The following is an 18,023-nucleotide window of genomic DNA, read 5'->3' as shown; positions in this document are numbered from 1 at the left end:
GCGCAGTAATTGTCAGTTGCGTGAAGTTGGCCCCCGTCCACAGGTCTGCCACCGTGACGTCTACGCAAGTATCTGCGTCGCGAGTTCTTTGTGCTTAAAAATGTCAAGAGCTTAGATAAATTTAGCAAGTTTCATGTAAATATGTAAATTATGTGGAAATCCGTCGTCCCGCGACCGCCGAGCACCATTTCTCGCCAGGCCGTGAAAATGTTGGGCTTGTAATTTTGGCAATTTGAGGTACCTAGTTTCACGCCCACAGATTTTGACATATCCCTCAATAGATGAAAATTTACATTGCTTTTAATTCTTTGCTCTTTGGGTGAGTAGCAACGCAGCCTTAGCACGGTCCCGACTCGTCCCAGCGCGCTCCCGCGCCTCGCCACAATTAACACGTTAACGAGATGTCATTGCATGATTCTTGATTGGCCCTAATCAAATTGATTAATTCCAGGCGATGGTAGTAGTAAGTGGGATCTGGGTGAAGAATGTGGCCACATACCCAACCCCCGCCATCAATGACATGGTAATGAGCAGCGAGAGCAAAATGACCGCCAAAGCAGTGCTCATCTGCCGACCGAATTCTCACCCATTTCAAGAACGCACCCTCACGCTCGACCAGCCCGTCAAGGTGGGCCGCTCGGTGGCGCGGGCCCGGGCCACAGCCACCAACGCCATCTTCGACTGCAAGGTGCTGTCGCGGCATCACGCCCTGCTGTGGTACGAGAACGGAAAGTTCTACCTACAAGTAAGCGTGAGTACGAGTTTTGGCGTGTGATTGATTTGTGGGGCTTAGGACACCAAGAGCAGCAACGGCACGTTCGTCAACAACAACCGTCTGGCTGCCGAAACAGAACACCATGAAGTCAGTTCCGGTGATATAGTTCAGTTTGGTGTGGACGTTATCGAGAATAATAGGAAGGTTACTCATGGGTGCATTATCGCGACGCTCAAGCTGTATCTGCCCGATGGGAAGGAGGCGAAGGCGAGTCCCAGCATTGTTGAGAGCAACACACATGGTATGTGGGGGGTTGTCATGGCGACTGGTACACAAACGTTGCGTTTATTGCCTGATGAATATGCTAAATGGGACGGGAGCGAAGTGCCACACGAAAACGATACAAAATTTCATAGTAGCTGAATCTGGGGGCCAAATTTTTCGGTAAATAAGTTAATTTGTTTAGTTTGCGATAACCGGGAGCCATGTGGAGCGACGTAATCGTCGAATATCAACAAGTCATAATGATTTTAATGCCCTGTAACCGCACGAAAATATACATCTTAACCAATGGTATTAATCAAGTAGGAAGTAATGGAAGAACGATTATACCTCCCACCCACGACGCGTGTTCATTGGGATAAATACTTCTTTAAATATAAACTTTTAAAATTCTATAAATAAAATAAACGTTCGTTGTGCTAAGAAAACGAGCGCGCTCGATATTATGCCTGATTAATGATGTATGCCAGAAATACCATTAGCGTTTTTGTGAGATTTTCAGCGCAATAAATCGGTTTGTTTGGACGAAATTTAAATAACAAAGGGTGTTGTCGTTTCGAGGGGTGATGGAAATGGGGAAGGTTTTTTTTTTGAGGAAAATTAGATTTTCTGTTGTGTATTCTTTTGTCGAGAAAAATAATTATGAGATTCGTTTGAAAATAAGAGCTTTGACAGTCTTCTACACTTCACATTCTGAAAAAAAAATTGGTCAAAGGTTATTTCGACAGAACTTCCCTCGCCTCTGAACAAATCTCGCTTCTTTGACAAATTATAATTTTTTCTGCAATTTTTGTTCTCTGATAACCACTGTAAAGTAAAAGCCAGATCGGGAGATCGAGAATTCAAAAAATTATAAAATTTAAAAATTGAAATATCAAAAAATGGAAAAATTGAAACGTCAAAAAATCGGAAGATTGAGAATTCTAAACATCAAATAATCGGTAGATTTCGGATTAAAAAATGCTAAAAGTTCAAAAATAGAAAAATCGAAGAACTGTAAAATCGAGAAATCGAAAAATCTAAAATTTAAATATAAATAACACAATTTAAAAAAATATTGAAGAATTAAAATAATGAAAAATCCGGAAATCGAAAAGTTGAAGAATAAAAATATTGAAAAATCCCAAAACTGAAATACAAAAAATTGATCGAAAATGTCGAAAAATAAAACTGAAACATTGAAAACTTGCGAAATCTGATATTGAAAATTCGAGAAATCGAAAATTCGAATAACCGAAAAGTCGAAAAATGGAAAATTTAAGAACATCGAGAATTCGAACTGAGAAACACCAAGAATTGTAAATTTGAAAAACAGCAAAATCGACAAATTGAAATTTTAAAAATCGAAAAATCGAGGAATTAAATTGAAATATCGGAAAATCGAAGAATAAAAAGGTTGAGAAATGGAAAATTAGAAAAATCGAAACATCTCAAAACTAAACAATTGAAAAATTGAGAAATCGAAAAGTGTTAAAATCGAAAATTTAGATAAAATTTAAATCAAAAAATTGAAAAATCAAAAACCTTTTTAAAATCAATAAATCGAGAAATCGAAACAACAAATAGTTGGGATTTCGAGAAATGGGAAAATCAAGAAATGGAAAAATCACAAAATCGAATAATCGAGAAATCAGGGATTCGAAACCTTGATTAATCGAAAATTGAAAAATAGACAAATCGGAAGCTTAGAAACACCAAAAATTGAAAATTTGAAAAGTGGAAAAATTTTGTAATCGGAAAATTGAGGAATCGATAAATTGAAGAATAAAAGTATCGAAAATCCCTAAACTGAAATATCAAAAAATTGAAGAATTGAAAAATTGGGAAATCGAAAAGTGTAAAAATCGAAAATTTAAAAAATCAAAAAATTGAAAAATCAAAAACCTTGAAAATCGAAAAATCGAGAAATCCAAACAACAGTTAGGATATCGAACAAATGGGAAAATCAAAAAAATGGAAAAGTTGAATAATCGAGAAATCAAGAAAACTTCAAAAAATCGACAAATCGATAAAAACGGCAAGAATTGAAAATTAAAAAAAATGAAAAGGTTTTAAATCGAATAATTATTAAAGAGTAATAAACTGAAAAATACAAAATAAAAAAATCGAAAAATTGAGGAATAAAAATATTGAAAATTCTCAAAACTGAAATAATATAATAAAATTGATAAACCGATATAAATCGAAAAATAAAACTGAAACATTGAAAACTTGAGAAATCTGAAATTGAAAATTCGGGAAATCGAAAATTCGAATAACCGAAAAGTCGAAAAATGGAAAATTAAAAAAATCAAAACATCGTGAATTCGAACTGAGAAACACCAAAAATTGTAAACTTGAAAAACAGATAAATTGAAAAAAATCGAAAAATAAAAAAAATTGAAGAATTGAAAAAACTGAAAATCGACAAATTGAAAATTTAAAAAAGCCGAAAATTGAAAATTTAAAAATTGAAAAATCCGGGAATTAAATTGAAATATCCGAAAATCATCGGGATATCTAAAAATATAAAGATTGAGAAATGGAAAATTAGAATAATCGAAAAATCCCAAAACCGAAATATCGAAAAATTGAAGAATCAAAAAACTGCAAAATCTCAACTAAAATATCGAAAAATTGGGAAATCGAAAAGTGTTAAAATCGAAAATTTAAAAAATCAAAAAATTGAAAAATCAAAAATCTTGAAAATCGAGAAATCGAAACAACAAACAGTTAGGATATCGAACAAATGAGAAAATTAAAAAATGGAAAAGTCGAAAAATCGAATAATCGAGAAATCAAGAAAACTTCAAAAAATCGACAAATCGATAAAAACGCTAAAAATTGAAAATTTTAAAAATTGAAAAGGTTTTAAATCGAATAATTATTAAAGAATAATAAACTGAAAAACACAAAACAAAAAAATCGAAAAATTGAGGAATAAAAATATTGAAAATTCTCAAAACTAAAATATAAAAAAATTCATAAACCGATATAAATCGAAAAATAAAACTGAAACATTGAAAACTTGAGAAATCTGAAATTGAAAATTCGGGAACTCGAAAATTCGAATATCCGAAAAGTCGGAAAATGGAAAATTTAAAAAATCAAAACATCGAAAACTCGAAAAATCGGCTAACCAAAATATCGAGAATTCGAACTGAGAAACACCAAAAATTGTAAATTTGAAAAACAGGAAAATTGATTAAAATTGAAAAATCAAAAAATTGCAGAATTGAAAAAACTGAAAAATCGACAAATTGAAAATTTAGAAAAGCCGAAAATTGAAAATTTAAAAATTGAAAAATCGGCGAATTAAATTGAAATATCGGAAAATCATCGGGAAATCTAAACATAAAAAGGTTGAGAAATGGAAAATTAGAAAAATCGAAAAATCCCAAACCGAAATATCGAAAAATTGAAGAATCAAAAAACTGCAAAATCTCAAAACTAAAATATCGAAAAATTGAGAAATCGAAAAGTGTTAAAATCGAAAATTTAAAAAATCAAAAAATTGAAAAATCAAAAATCTTGAAAATCAAGAAATCGAAACAACAAATAGGACATCGAACAAATGGGAAATTCAAAAAAAGGAAATGTCGAAAAATCGAATAATCGAGAAATCAAGAAAACTTCAAAAAATCGACAAATCGATAAAAACGGCAAAAATTGAAAATTTAAAAAAATGAAAAGGTTTTAAATCGAAAAATTGAGGAATAAAAATACATATTGAAAATTCTCAAAACTGAAATATCAAAAAATTGATGAACCGATATAAATCGAAAAATAAAACTGAAACATTGAAAACTTTAGAAATCTGAAATTGAAAATTCGAGAACTCGAAGATTCGAATAACCGAAAAGTCGAAAAATAGAAAATTAAAAAAATCAAAACATCGAAAACTCAAGAAAACGAAAAATTGGCTAACCAAAACATCGAGAATTCGAACTTAGAAACATCAAAAATTGTAAATTTGAAAAACAGAAAAATTGAAAAAAATTGAAAAATCAAAAAATTGAAGAATTGAAAAAACTGAAAATCGACAAATTGAAAATTTAGATAAGCCAAACATTGAAAATTTAAAAATTGAAAAATCGGGGAATTAAATTGAAATATCCGAAAATCATCGGGAAATCTAAAAATAAAAAGGTTGAGAAATTGACAATTTAGAAAAATCGAAAAATCCCAAAACTGAAACATCGAATAATTGAAGAATCGAAAAACTGAAAAATCTCAAAACTAAAATATCGAAAAATTGATTAATCGAAAATTGAAAAATGGAAAAATTTAATAATCGAAAAATTCAGGAATCGAAAAATTGAAGAATGAAAGTATGGAAAAATAAAATATTGAAAACTTGAGAAATTTGAAATTGAAAATTCGAGGAATCGAAAATTCGAATAACCGAAAAGTCGAAAAATGGAAAATTTAAAAAATCAAAAAATTGAAAAATCGAGAACCTGAAAAATAAAAAAACCGAAAAACTGAAGAAATAAAAAATAGGCTAATCAATATACCGAGAATTCGAACTGAGAAACACCAAAAATTGTAAATCTGAAAAACAGAAAAATCGGGGAACTAAACTGAAATATCGGAAAATCATCGGGAAATCTAAAAATAGACAGGTTGAGAAATGGAAAATTAGAAAATGGAGAAAATGAAAAATCGAAAAATCCCAAAACTGAAATATCGAAAAATTGAAAAATTGGAAAATCAAAAACCTTGAAAATCGAAAAATCGCCAAATCGAAACCACAAAACAGGATATCGAACAAATGGGAAATTCAAACAAAGGAAAAGTCGAAAAATCTAATACATAATGGAGAAATCAAGGAAACTTCAAAAAATCGCCAAATCGATAAAAACGCCAAAAATTGAAAATTAAAAAAAATGAAAAGGTTTTAAATCGAACAATTATTAAAGAATAATAAACTGAAAAATACAAAACAAAAAAGTCGAAAAATTGAGGAATCGAAAATTGAAAAATTGAGAAATTGAAAAATCGGCAAATCAGAAACTAGAAACGCCAAAAATTGAAAATTTGAAAAATGAAAAAATTTAAAAATCGGAAAATTGAGGAATCGAAAAATTGAAGAATAAAAATATTGAAAAATCCGAAAACTGAAATATCAAGAAATTGATCGAAAAATCTAAAAATAAAACTGAAACATTGAAAACTTGAGAAATCTGAAATTGAAAATTCGAGAAATCGAAAATTCGAATAACCGAAAAGTCGAAAAATGGAAAATTTAAAAAATCAAAAAATTGAAAAACTGAAGAAACAAAAAATCGTAAATCAAAACTTCGAAAACTCAAGAAATCGAAAAATCAGCTAACCAAAACATTGAGAATTCGAACTGAGAAACACCAAAAATTGTAAATTTGAAAAACAGAAAAATTGAAAAAACTGAAAGAAATCGAAACACTAAAGTCGAGAAATCAAGAAAAGGGAAAATGAAAAATCAATTAATCCAAAAATCATGAATTCGAAAAATCGACAAATTGAAAATTTAGAAAAACCGAAAAACGAAAAAAAATTAAAATCGAAAAATCGGGGAATTGAACTGAAATATTTGAAAATCATCGGAAAATCTACAATAAAAAGGTTTAGGAATCGAAAATTGAAAAAAATTGGGAAATCGAAAAGCGTAAAAATCAAAAAATCGTAAATTTAAAAAGTCAAAAAAATGAAAAATCAAAAATCGAGAAATCGAAACATCAAACAGTTGGGATATCGAGAAATGGGAAAATCAAAAATCGACAAATCGATAGAAACGCCAAAAATTGAAGAATAAAAATATTGAAAAATTCCAAAACTGAAATATCAAAAAATTGATAAACCGATATGAATCTAAAAATAAAAATAAAATATTGAAAACTTGAGAAATCTGAAATTGAAAATTCGAGAAATCGAAAAGTCGAAAAATGGAAAATTTAAAAAATCAGAAAATTGAAAAATCGAAAGCTTGAAAAATCAAAAAATTTAAAATAATTGAAAAATCGAGAAATGGAAACACCTAAGTTGAGAAATCATGAATTCGAAAAATCGATAAATTGAAAATTTGGAAAAGCCGAAAATTGAAAATTTGAAAAATGAAAAAATTAAAAAATCGAAATATCGGGAAATCGGAAAATATCAAAACTGAAATATCGAAAAATTGAGAATCCAAAACTTGAAAAATCAAAAAACTGAAAAATCCCAAAACTCAAATAGGTATCGAAAATTTAAAAAATCAAAAAATTGAAAAATCCAAAACCTTAAAAATCGAAAATCGAGAAACCAAGTATTCGAGAAGTCGACAAATCTATCGAAACGCCAAAAATTGAAAATTAAAAAATAAAAAACTGACAAATACAAAAGAAAAATTCACGAATCAAAAAATTGGAGAATGAAAAAATTGAAAATCATAAAACTGAAATATCCGGAAAACGAGAAATCGAAGTTAAAAAGTCGAAAAATCGAAAAATTGAAACATCAAAAACATAAAAAATTAAAAATGGAAATTGAAGCAGTGAAAAACTAAAAAATTGGATCGAAAAATCTAGAATTTAAATATAAAAAAATCAACGGACGGAAACGAGAGACTGCTTTTTTCGTACTGTAGGGGTCATGAAACGTCGAGAAAATAAAAAAGTGGTCATTCGCCCGATGAACTCGCTTACGCTCGGGAAAAATAAAACTAGATATTTGTAGAGGTCAAGGTTATTGGGTAATCATTTTGTTGATAACGATTTTTTTGCCTGCCAGTAAAAATCGTTAATATTATTCCACTGTGTTTTGTAAAATGCTCTACACACATTTTTTTACGTACTGGGATATTTTTCTCTTAAAACAGACTTTTTTATCAGTTTTTATTTGATTCAAATGTAAATTTTTCTAAGTATATTAGTTAATTATACATCAAACAGAAATTATGTTAATGGCACACACTCACACTAATAAAAATTTCATTTAATTTACATACAACCATGAGATTATCTGTAAACAAATCAGAATTGCCGGTGTAGAAAATTAAATACTCGCGCTATTTAGCAGCTTGTAATGTATTATTCCGAAAATTGCTAAATAGTAGATTGTGTAAACACATTGTAGTAACACTTGATGGAATTAGGAATTCTGGGAAAAAATAAACAAACCAATTGAAATTCGTTTGTCAGAAAAAATGTGCAACAACTAAGCCAAAATTTAAACCATGAAAAACTGTGAGTGAAGCCAAAAAATCCAACATTTTTTTAATCAACTACGTCGCTCTAGCAGTGATTAAACGGTAATTGAGAATGTAGATGTTAACGATTTTTCTCGTTCAAATACTTGGCTTCCGCTAGAAAATGTTGTGTAACAGGTGTGCCTTTGAACTTATAATTGCTCCACATGTGAGTTGATATTTTCCCAGTCTATATTTAGAAATACCTATAACAGTGAACAACAGTGAAGTATCCATCAGAAATATTTCGCTACTTCGCCCAAGAATCCGACAATTTTAACTGTTTTTTCTTTCTCCAGTCGTGCCTTTAGACGAGCTGTACAAACTGCACCAAATCATCCAAGAAGCTACCCAACGGGAGCAATGCTTAGAGACCAAACTCACAGCTCTTCAAAGCGTGGTGGACGAAGCACGAAAATCGGCCGAAGAGAGTTGGCAAGCTTACGTCGGCGAAGAAAGATTACTATCTCGGGTTTCCGCCCTCGAGACGCAACTCCAACAAGCCGGGAAGAACTGGGGCGAAGACAAATACAGGGAAGAAATCGGAAAACTCCAAGTAAAACAGACCTTGCAAAGCCGCTAGACCACGTCACAACCAAAAATATTTTTAGGACGATAACGCCGCATACCAAGTCGCAGCTAAAGAGGCCTTGGAAAAACTCCACGCCGAACGTCTGCAAGCTTTAGCCATAGCAACCGAACAAGAGAGGTGCAGGATATCCGCCGAACAGGAAGCGTTACTAGTGAAGGAGCAGCTGGCGCAGGCGCAACAAGAACTGGAGGTTCGAGTTTTTATTTTTCTTGCATGTGTATCAATTTTTTATTCGATTGTTTGCGCTCAGGAGGTTGCTCAAAAACTGACAGAAGAACAGAAGAAGGCGAACGAGGAGAGGCTGCGATTGGAGCAGCAGCAGTGGGACCTCCAGACGCGTTTAGACGCCGAAATCGAAAAAGTGGAAAAGTTGCAATTGAAATTGGTGAATTCGATGTCGATGAAGGACAACCCGAGTTTGTTTAGCGAATTAGATTTGGATATAATAGATGTAAGTGGTTTTTTTTTTCGTTTTGGTTTAATTATGAGGATTCGTTTTAGAAACGGATCATTTACAACGATGATGATCTGAAGACGAAAGAAGAGCTTTTGGAAAACGAAATCTGCGAAGCGGAGATGAATAAGGCGAATGGGGTGGAGATGGAGCCGCAGAATAATCATATTAATCTTACAGTAGGTGCATTTTGATTAAAATTGTTGCGCTTGATATTCATACATTGAAGTTCAGGTCGATTTATATACAAACTTGAAATATCGAAATTTTTAGAAATTTTCAAAAATTCGCATTTCGTAGCGATTCTTTCGAAAATGTTGCTCCGTGACCATCAACATGCTATATTTGTGGAATCAACAAGTCGAGATCTACGTCCCTGAATTTTTTCGCAATTTTTAGACAACTTTTTTAAAACTGAAATTTTTCCAATTTCGGCCAATTTTTGACATTTTCTAAACTTAACCAAGTCCATTTTCTTGTAGATTTCGAGCTCTTGAACTCACCTCCGGCATCGTTTCTTTGATAACTGCAACCGTTTTTCCAGAATCGACCATTGAAATATCGAAATTTTTAGAAATTCTCAAAAATTCGCATTTTGTACCGATTCTTTCGAAAATATTGTTCCGTGACCATCAACACGCTATATTTTTGGAATCAGCATGTCGAGATCTACGTCTCTGAATTTTTTCGCAATTTTTGGACAACTTTTTTTAAAAGAGAAATTTTTCCCTTCTTCAGATTTCGGCCAAAATTTGACATTTTCGAAACTCAACTAAATACATTTTCTTATAGATTTCGAGCTCTAGAACTCACTTCCGGCATCGATTTTTTGATAACTGCAACCGTTTTTCCGGAATCGACCGCTGAAATATCGAAATTTTTAGAAATTCTCAAAAATTCGCATTTCGTACCAATTCTTTCGAAAATGTTGCTCCGTGGCCATCAACACGATATATTTTTGGATTCAGCATGTCGAGATGTACGTCCCTGAATTTTTTCGCAATTTTTGGACAACTTTTTTAAAAGTGAAATTTTTCCAATGGTCCCCCCTTCTTCAAATTTCGGCCAAATTTTGACAGTTTCGAAACTTAACTAAATACATTTTCTTGTAGATTTCGAGCTCTAGAACTCAGTTCCGGTATCGTTTCTTTGGTAACTGCAACCGTTTTTCCAGAATCGACCGTTGAATTGTCGAAAAATTTAGAAATTCTCAAAAATTCGCATTTCGTAGCGATTCTTTCGAAAATGTTGCTCCGTGACCATCAACACACCACATTTTTGGAATCAGCATGTCGAGATCCACGTCCCTGAATTTTTTCGCAATTTTTGGACAACTTTTTTAAAAGTGAAATGTTTCCAATGATCCCCCCTTCTTCAAATTTCGGCCAAATTTTGACATTTTCGAAACTTAACTAAATACATTTTCTTGTAGATTTCAAGCTCTAGAACTCACTTCCGGCATTGTTTCTTTGATTACTACAACCGTTTTTCCGGAATCGACCGCTGAAATATCGAAATTTTTAGAAATGTTGAAAAATTCGCACTTCGTAGTGATTCTTTCAAAAATCTTGCTCCGTGACCAATACCACACTATACTTTTGGAATCAGCATGTCAAGCTCTACGTCCCTGAATTTTTTCGCAATTTTTAGACAACTCTTAAGAGTGAAATTTTTCCAATGGTCCCCCCTTCTTCAAATTTCGGCCAATTTTTGACGTTTTCGAAGCTTAACTAAATACATTTTCTTGTAGATCTCGACCTCTAGAGCTCACTTCCGGTCTCGTTTCTTTGATAACTGCAACCGTTTTTCCGGAATCGACCGCTGAAATATCCAAATTTTTAGAAATTCTCAAAAATTCCCATTTCTTACCGATTCTTTCGAAAATTTTGCTCCGTGACCATCAACACGCTATATTTTTGGAATCATCATGTCGAGATCTAGGTCTCTGAATTTTTTCGCAATTTTTGGACAACTTTTTTTAAAAGAGAAATTTTTCCAATGGTCCCCCCTTCTTCAAATTTCGGCCAAACTTTGACATTTTCGAAACTTAACTAAACACATTTTCTTGTAGATTTCGAGCTCTAGAACTCACTTCCGGCATCGATTCTTTGATAACTGCAACCGTTTTTCAAGAATCGACCGTTGAAATATCGAAATTTTTTGAAATTCTCAAAAATTCGCATTTCGTACCGATTCTTTCGAAAATGTTGCTCCGTGACCATCAACACGCTATATTTTTGGAATCGGCATGTCGAGATCTACGTCTCCGAATTTTTTCGCAATTTTCGGACAACTTTTTTTAAAAGTGAAATTTTTCCAATGGCCCCTTCAAATTTCGGCCAGATTTTGACATTTTCGAAACTTAACTAAATACATTTTCTTGTAGATTTCGAGCTCTAGAACTCACTTCCGGCATCGATTCTTTGATAACTGCAACCGTTTTTCTAGAATCGACCGTTGAAATATCGAAATTTTTAGAAATTTTCAAAAATTCGAATTTCATAGTGATTCTTTCGAAAATGTTGCTCCGTGACCATCAACACACTATATTTTTGGAATCAGCATGTCGAGATCTACGTCTCTGAATTTTTTCGCAATCTTTGGACAACTTTTTTAAAAGTGAAATTTTTCCAATGGTCCCCCCTTCTTCAAATTTCGGCCAAATTTTGACATTTTCGAAACTTAACTAAATACATTTTCTTGTAGATTTCGAGCTCTAGAACTCACTTCCGGCATCGATTCTTTGGTAACTGCAACCGTTTTTCCGGAATCGACCGCTGAAATATCGAAATTTTTAGAAATTCTCAAAAATTCCCATTTCTTACCGATTCTTTCGAAAATGTTGCTCCGTGACCATCAACACACTATATTTTTGGAATCAGCATGTCGAGATCTACGTCTCTGAATTTTTTCGCAATCTTTGGACAACTTTTTTAAAAGTGAAATTTTTCCTTCTTCAAATTTCGGCCAAATTTTGACATTTTCGAAACTTAACTAAATACATTTTCTTGTAGATTTCGAGCTCTAGAACTCACTTCCGGCATCGATTCTTTGATAACTGCAACGGTTTTTCCAGAATCGACCGCTGAAATATCGAAATTTTTAGAAATTCTCAAAAATTCGCATTTGGTATCGATTATTTCGAAAATGTTGCTCCGTGACCATCAACACGCTATATTTTTGGAATCAGCATGTCGAGATCTACGTCCCTGAAGTTTTTCATTATTTTTGGACAACTTTTTTAAAAATGAAATTTTTCCTTCTTCAAATTTCGACCAATTTTTGACATTTTCGAAACTTTACTAAACACATTTTCGTGTAGACTTCAGCTTTAGAACTCACTTCGTGCCTCATTTCTTTGATAACTGCAACCATTTTTCCGGAATCGACCGTTGAAATTTCGAAATTTTTAGAAATTTTGAAAAATTTGCATTTCGTAGCGATTCATTCGAAAATGTTGCTCCGTGACCATAAACACACTATATTTTTGCAATTGTTCGTTCCTTTGGCTCACGACGAATAAAAAAAAATAATCACAATTGAGACAGGGTGGGTGGGCGGGGCTTAAATTTTGTCTTGTTTTTCTTAATATACATAGCCATTTTTTCACAACAAGAAACTTGAAAGATGGTTAAAATGGCACATTTTTGTAAGGAAATATGGATTTTGTTATTACGGGGCGGAATCAGATTGCAAAATCGATATTTCCTTATACAAATTTTCCATTTTAAACATGTTTTAAGTTTCATGTTCTGAGAAGAAGTCTACACATATTCAAACAAAAAGACAAAATGTAAGCCCGCCCACCCGCCCTCTCTCACTTGTGATAATTTTTTTATTCAACTGAGCCATGAGGGCGCAGCTTAACTGTAAAATACTTATTTCTTTACAAGAAATAAAAAACATGTTTTCGAGTATCGTGTTGTTCAAAGAAAACTATGTGTATTAAGAAAATATAGCAAAATATAAACCCCGCCCACCCACCCCATCTCAATTGTGATGATTCTTTTATTCTTAGAAACTTAAAACATGTTTAAAATGAAAACTTCATTACTACATATGTAAATCAGATCAGGTATGGTTAGGGTTTAATCTTTGGCTTAGATTTTTTCTTAATATACATACATAGTACTCTTGAACAACACGATACTAAAAAACATGTTTTTAATTACTCGTAGAGAAATTAAGATTTTGCAGTTAAGGTCCACCTTCTTAGCTCACGACGAATAAAAAATCAACACATTTGAGACAGGGTGGGTGGGCGGAGCTTATATTTTACCTTTTATTTCTTGATATACATAGCCATTTTTTCACAACAAGAAACTTGAAACATGGTTAAAATGGTACATTTTTACAAAGAAATATGGATTTTGCAATTACGGACCGGAATCCAATTGCAAAATCGAGATTTCCTTATACAAATTTTCCATTTTAAACATGTTTTAAGTTTTATGTTCTGAAAAGAGGTGTACACATATTCAAACAAAAAGAACAAAATGTCAGCCCGCCCACCCGCCCTATCTCGATTGTGATGATTTTTTTTATTCAAGTGAGCCATGAGGTCGCAGCTTATCTGCAAAATACTTATTTCTTTACAAGAAATAAAAAACATGTTTTTGAGTATCGTGTTGTTCCAAGAAAACTATGTATATTAAGAAAATATAGCAAAATATTAACCCCGCCCACCCACCACATCTCAATTGTGATGATTTTTTTATTCCTAGAAACTTAAAACACGTTTAAAATGTTATCTTCGGCTTTAATTTTTTCTTAATATACATAATATTCTTTGAATAACACGATACTCAAAAACATGTTTTTAATTACTCGTAGAGAAATAAAGATTTTGCAGTTAAGCTCCGCCCTCTTGGCTCACGACGAATAAAAAAAATATCACAATTGAGACAGGGTGGGTGGGCGGGGCTTATATTTTGTCTTGTTTTTCTTAATATACATAGACATTTTTCACAACAAAAAACTTGAAACATGGTTAAAATGGTACATTTTTTCAAGGAAATATGGATTTAATTACGGGGCGGAATCAAATTGCCAAATCGTAATCCCTTATACAAATTTTCCATTTTAAACATGCTTTAACTTTCATGTTCTGAAAAGAAGTCTACACGTATTCAAACAAAAAGACAAAATATAAGCCCGCCCACCCGCCCTATCTCGATTGTGATGATTTTTTTATTCAAGTGAGCCATGAGGGCGCGGCTGAACTGCAAAATCCTAATTTCTTTACAAAAAATAAAAAACATGTTTTTGAGTATAGTGTTGTTCAAAGAATACTGTGTATATTAAGAAAATATAGCAAAACATAAACCCCGCCCACCCACCCCATCTCAATTGTGATGATTTTTTTATTCCTAGAAACTTAAAACACGTTTAAAATGTCATCTTCAGCTTTATTTTTTTCTTAATATACATAATATTCTTTGAGCAACACGATACTCAAAAACATGTTTTTAATTAATCGTTGAGGAATAAAGATTTTGCAGTTAAGCTCCGCCCTCTTGGTTCACGATGAATAAAAAAAATCATCACAATCGAGACAGGGTGGGTGGGCGGGGTTTATATTTTACCTTGTTTTCTTAATGTGTAGACTTATTTCAGCAACAAGAAACTGAAAACATGTCTAAAATGGTAAATTTTTTGGAACGGAGTTTATAAATCACTTCTTTGTACTAGACTTCTAAGACATTCCATGAACCTCTCTTTGGAATGTTTTTTTTTTCCAGGTTGCACCAGTCACTGCTGACGTGATTGATAAGACAGAGTGTGAAGAGAAGCCTCATATGGAAGCAATTGTCGAAAACGAACACCTCAACCATTCATTAACCCAACAAAACACAATCGTCGAAGACGAAAAAGAAGTCGAAAAACGTGTGACTTTTAGCTTACCAGAAGAAGTAAGTGCAGGTTTCGTTGTATCGTGTTTCGTGTTAAAGTGTGATTTCTTTGCCAGACTAAACTCCAATCCCAGAACGGCCCCGACTCGCCCGATAAGGACTCCTCCTCGGAGAACGAGAAAGACGATTTCGACAGCGACGCGGTCGACTCGAAAACCTTAAAGTACAAATATCAGTCGGCGCAGAACGAGCTGAAAAAGAAAATCGAAATACTCGAATCTATATTGGAGTCGAACAAGGCGAAGTTGACCGAATTGGAGAAGGCGCTCAGTCAAGAGAGGCAAACGAATAGCGTTCAGGCCGAGGAGAACCAGCTGATGAAGGAGGAGCTGTCGATTTTGCAGCAGAAGTGGAAGGAGGGGTGCAACGAGAGCCAGCAGCTGCGGGACCGAGTGAACGCGTTAGTCAAGGAGCTGGAAGAAGCGAATAAAAAGGACCAAAATGTAAATACGTCGATCATATCAAGTAGTCCGGTTAGTTACGAACAATTAGTTAGTCTCGAAGAAGAGTTGGTTTTGCTGAAGGAGAGGTACTCGCAGATTAGCGACGACAAGCTGAAGCTGCAGAACGACCTGTCGAGTCTGAAAGAACAATACAATAGGGTGTGCAACAGTTCGTACGATAAAATGTATTTCTACATAGCGCCGCTGATCTTGATGATCCTGTATCTGGTGATAAGCGCGATGATTTCCTGATTCACGGCCATACTTTTGATTTTCTTCTATTTCTTTCTCGAGTTTTTAATCAAAATCATTAATCAGACATAACTACGAGATCTGCGCACTTCTTGGTGAAAGTACGGGTAGTTGATTGTACACATTGTTGATTTGTTGTTGTAGATAAGCTTTAAGTGATTCTCTACTTTCAGCAAGGAGGTGCTTAAGAACGTTGATATTTGGTTAGATCTGTGGTGTTGTCGTATTTTTTAAGATTCAATCAAGTTTTGGTGGTTTCGCTTTCCGTTATTTATTTTTCTAACAAATTATAGACAAGTCTAATCTAAGGGAACTTTGCCATAATTGTTTCGTAGAGTGATTATTTTGTACGAGGTTACGTTTAGTGGAAAATGTGTGTTATTCGCAAATACTTGAAAGATTGTGATTTAAGCTGTACAAACATAACTTGTTATTTGCCAAAATAGATTTGTTTCCGGTGAAATAGGAAATTGGTTTTGTACAATTTTTGTGTTAGAGGTCTGGCGCTGCGGGAACTTACGAAGCTCGCGGAGCGCCAAACTTATAGGAAAAAATGTATTTTATTTAATATATTATTTGTCCATAGTAGATGTATATAATAACCGATGCAATGTATTTAAAAAATAAAATATGAACAATTAAACATTTATTGGATTTTAAACAACAACAACGGTGTTGGTACTTGAAGAAATTTTAATCAGAGAATTCCTGGCGCTCTTGAACGTCCCATCGGAAGTGTTGGACCCAGAACGAGCAACATGAGGATAAGTCTAAAAATTTTAACACTAGAAACGTCGTCGAAATTTCCGCAACACTTACAGAATAGAAGGTAAATCCGGAGTCGCAGCTCACACAAGACTTAGCATCTTCGTCTAGCTCGTCACCGATCCTCAGGCACGAAGACTCGAAGCTGAAACAACCAATTTAGCGCTCTTTCCAATCGATACCTCGTTTCGTTACTTGCGAAACGTATCATCAGAGTCCGACAAATCAGTTTCGAGTTTCTCAAGTTTGGGTAACGTGGTGTTGATGGTACTATTTTTATCTTGATCGTAATGCCGGAAAGTCATTAACCTATTTAACGAATTGTTTGAGAAGGTGAAGAACTTTCTTCGAGGTGCGGCTTCAAGCTTCAGTGATTCGTTCCGTCTTTTTTGGATGCTGGAAGATTTCGTGTACAAGGGGTCAGTGTCGGATTGAGGACGTGGGGTCCATCGGGAAATTTACTAAGTGGGGTCCTGTGGCATTGTATTCTATTTCTTAGTAACTCAAATTTACCATTTAAATAAGTCTACACATATTAAGAAAAACAAGGTAAATTGTAGCCCCGCCCACCCACCCTATCTCAATTGTGATGATTTTTTTATTCGTCGTAAGCCAAGGGGGCGGAGCTTAACTGCAAAATTCCTATTTCTCTACGAGAAATTAAAAACATGCCTTTTTTCTTAATATACAGAGTATTCTGTGAACAAGACGATTCTCAAAGACATGTTTTTAATTTCTTGTACAGAAATAATTCTTTTGCAGTTAAATTCAGCCCTCTTGGTTGACAGCGAATAAAAAAAATCATTACAATTGAGACAGGGCGGGTGGGCGGGATTAAATTTTGCCTTTTTGTTTCAATATGTGTAGACTTCCTTTCAAACACGAAACTTAAAACATGTTTAAATTGGAAAATTTGTATAAGGAAATATCGATTTTGCAATTAAGCTCCACCCCATAATTGCAAGATCCATATTTCCTTGCAAAAATGTACCATTTTAACCATGATTTAAGTTTTTGTTGTGAAAAGATGGCTATGTATATTTAAAAAAAAGGCAAACTATAAGCCCCGCCCACCCGCCCTGTCTCAATCGTAATGAATTTTTCATTCGTTGTCAGATCGAGGGGCGGGGCTTAAGTGCAAGATTTATATTTGTCTACTTTAGAAGAATTTACAATTGATTAAGTTTCTTGTTCTGAAAGGGCGACTACGTATATTATGAAAAAGAGCAAAATATAACCCCGAGAGTCAAAGGAGCGGAATTTAATTGTAAAATCGTTATTAAAATCGTAGTCGAAAAACCGAAAATTTAAAAAATCATAAAACTGAAAAATCAAAAACCTGAAAAATTGAAAAATCGAGAAAACAAAAATTGAAAGATTGAATGGAAAAATTAAAAAATTGTAAAACTTAAACACCGGAAAATT

At 33.3% G+C, this 18,023-nt stretch overlaps 2 protein-coding genes across 3 annotated transcripts; one reads left to right on the top strand and one right to left on the bottom strand.

Annotated features, from left to right (window-relative positions):
* Positions 1-38: 38 nt before the first annotated feature.
* Positions 39-16,480, top strand: LOC135132246 (sarcolemmal membrane-associated protein-like). Of its 2 annotated transcripts, none has more exons than XM_064060270.1 (9): positions 39-237; positions 452-745; positions 794-1,016; positions 8,480-8,736; positions 8,792-8,962; positions 9,023-9,223; positions 9,274-9,405; positions 14,968-15,138; positions 15,195-16,480. In XM_064060270.1, the coding sequence occupies exons 2-9, from the start codon at positions 455-457 to the stop codon at positions 15,831-15,833; spliced, it is 2,085 nt and encodes a 694-aa protein (XP_063916340.1). In that variant the 5' UTR covers positions 39-237; positions 452-454; the 3' UTR covers positions 15,834-16,480. The 2 variants fall into 2 exon arrangements, with proteins under 2 accessions (XP_063916340.1, XP_063916339.1); XM_064060269.1 differs by having other exon boundaries at positions 39-319.
* A 9-nt stretch (positions 16,481-16,489) lies between these two features.
* Positions 16,490-17,080, bottom strand: LOC135131814 (uncharacterized). The gene is made up of 4 exons (XM_064059665.1): positions 17,061-17,080; positions 16,794-16,994; positions 16,653-16,743; positions 16,490-16,603 (listed from the first exon to the last, which is right to left on the bottom strand). The coding sequence occupies exons 1-4, from the start codon at positions 17,078-17,080 to the stop codon at positions 16,490-16,492; spliced, it is 426 nt and encodes a 141-aa protein (XP_063915735.1).
* Positions 17,081-18,023: the final 943 nt, after the last annotated feature.

Source organism: Zophobas morio, unplaced genomic scaffold (assembly GCF_036711695.1).
Source record: "Zophobas morio isolate AGI-343-1 ecotype UQ-CSIRO unplaced genomic scaffold, CSIRO_AGI_Zmor_V1 ptg000021l, whole genome shotgun sequence".
Taxonomy (NCBI): Eukaryota; Metazoa; Arthropoda; class Insecta; order Coleoptera; family Tenebrionidae; genus Zophobas; species Zophobas morio.
Note: the sequence above shows the minus strand (reverse complement) of the source record. Positions and strands in the feature narration are given on the sequence as shown.

Coding starts and splice junctions, on each gene's coding strand:
- LOC135131814 (XM_064059665.1), bottom strand. CDS start 17,080: ATGCCACAGGACCCCACTTA. Junction 16,995..17,060: donor ATGCCACAGGACCCCACTTA/GTAAATTTCCCG, acceptor GAAATCTTCCAG/CATCCAAAAAAGACGGAACG. Junction 16,744..16,793: donor TCTGATGATACGTTTCGCAA/GTAACGAAACGA, acceptor TGGTTGTTTCAG/CTTCGAGTCTTCGTGCCTGA.
- LOC135132246 (XM_064060270.1), top strand. CDS start 455: ATGGTAGTAGTAAGTGGGATCTGGGTGAAGAATGTGGCCACATACCCA. Junction 8,737..8,791: donor AAGAAATCGGAAAACTCCAA/GTAAAACAGACC, acceptor AAATATTTTTAG/GACGATAACGCCGCATACCA. Junction 9,224..9,273: donor TAGATTTGGATATAATAGAT/GTAAGTGGTTTT, acceptor GATTCGTTTTAG/AAACGGATCATTTACAACGA.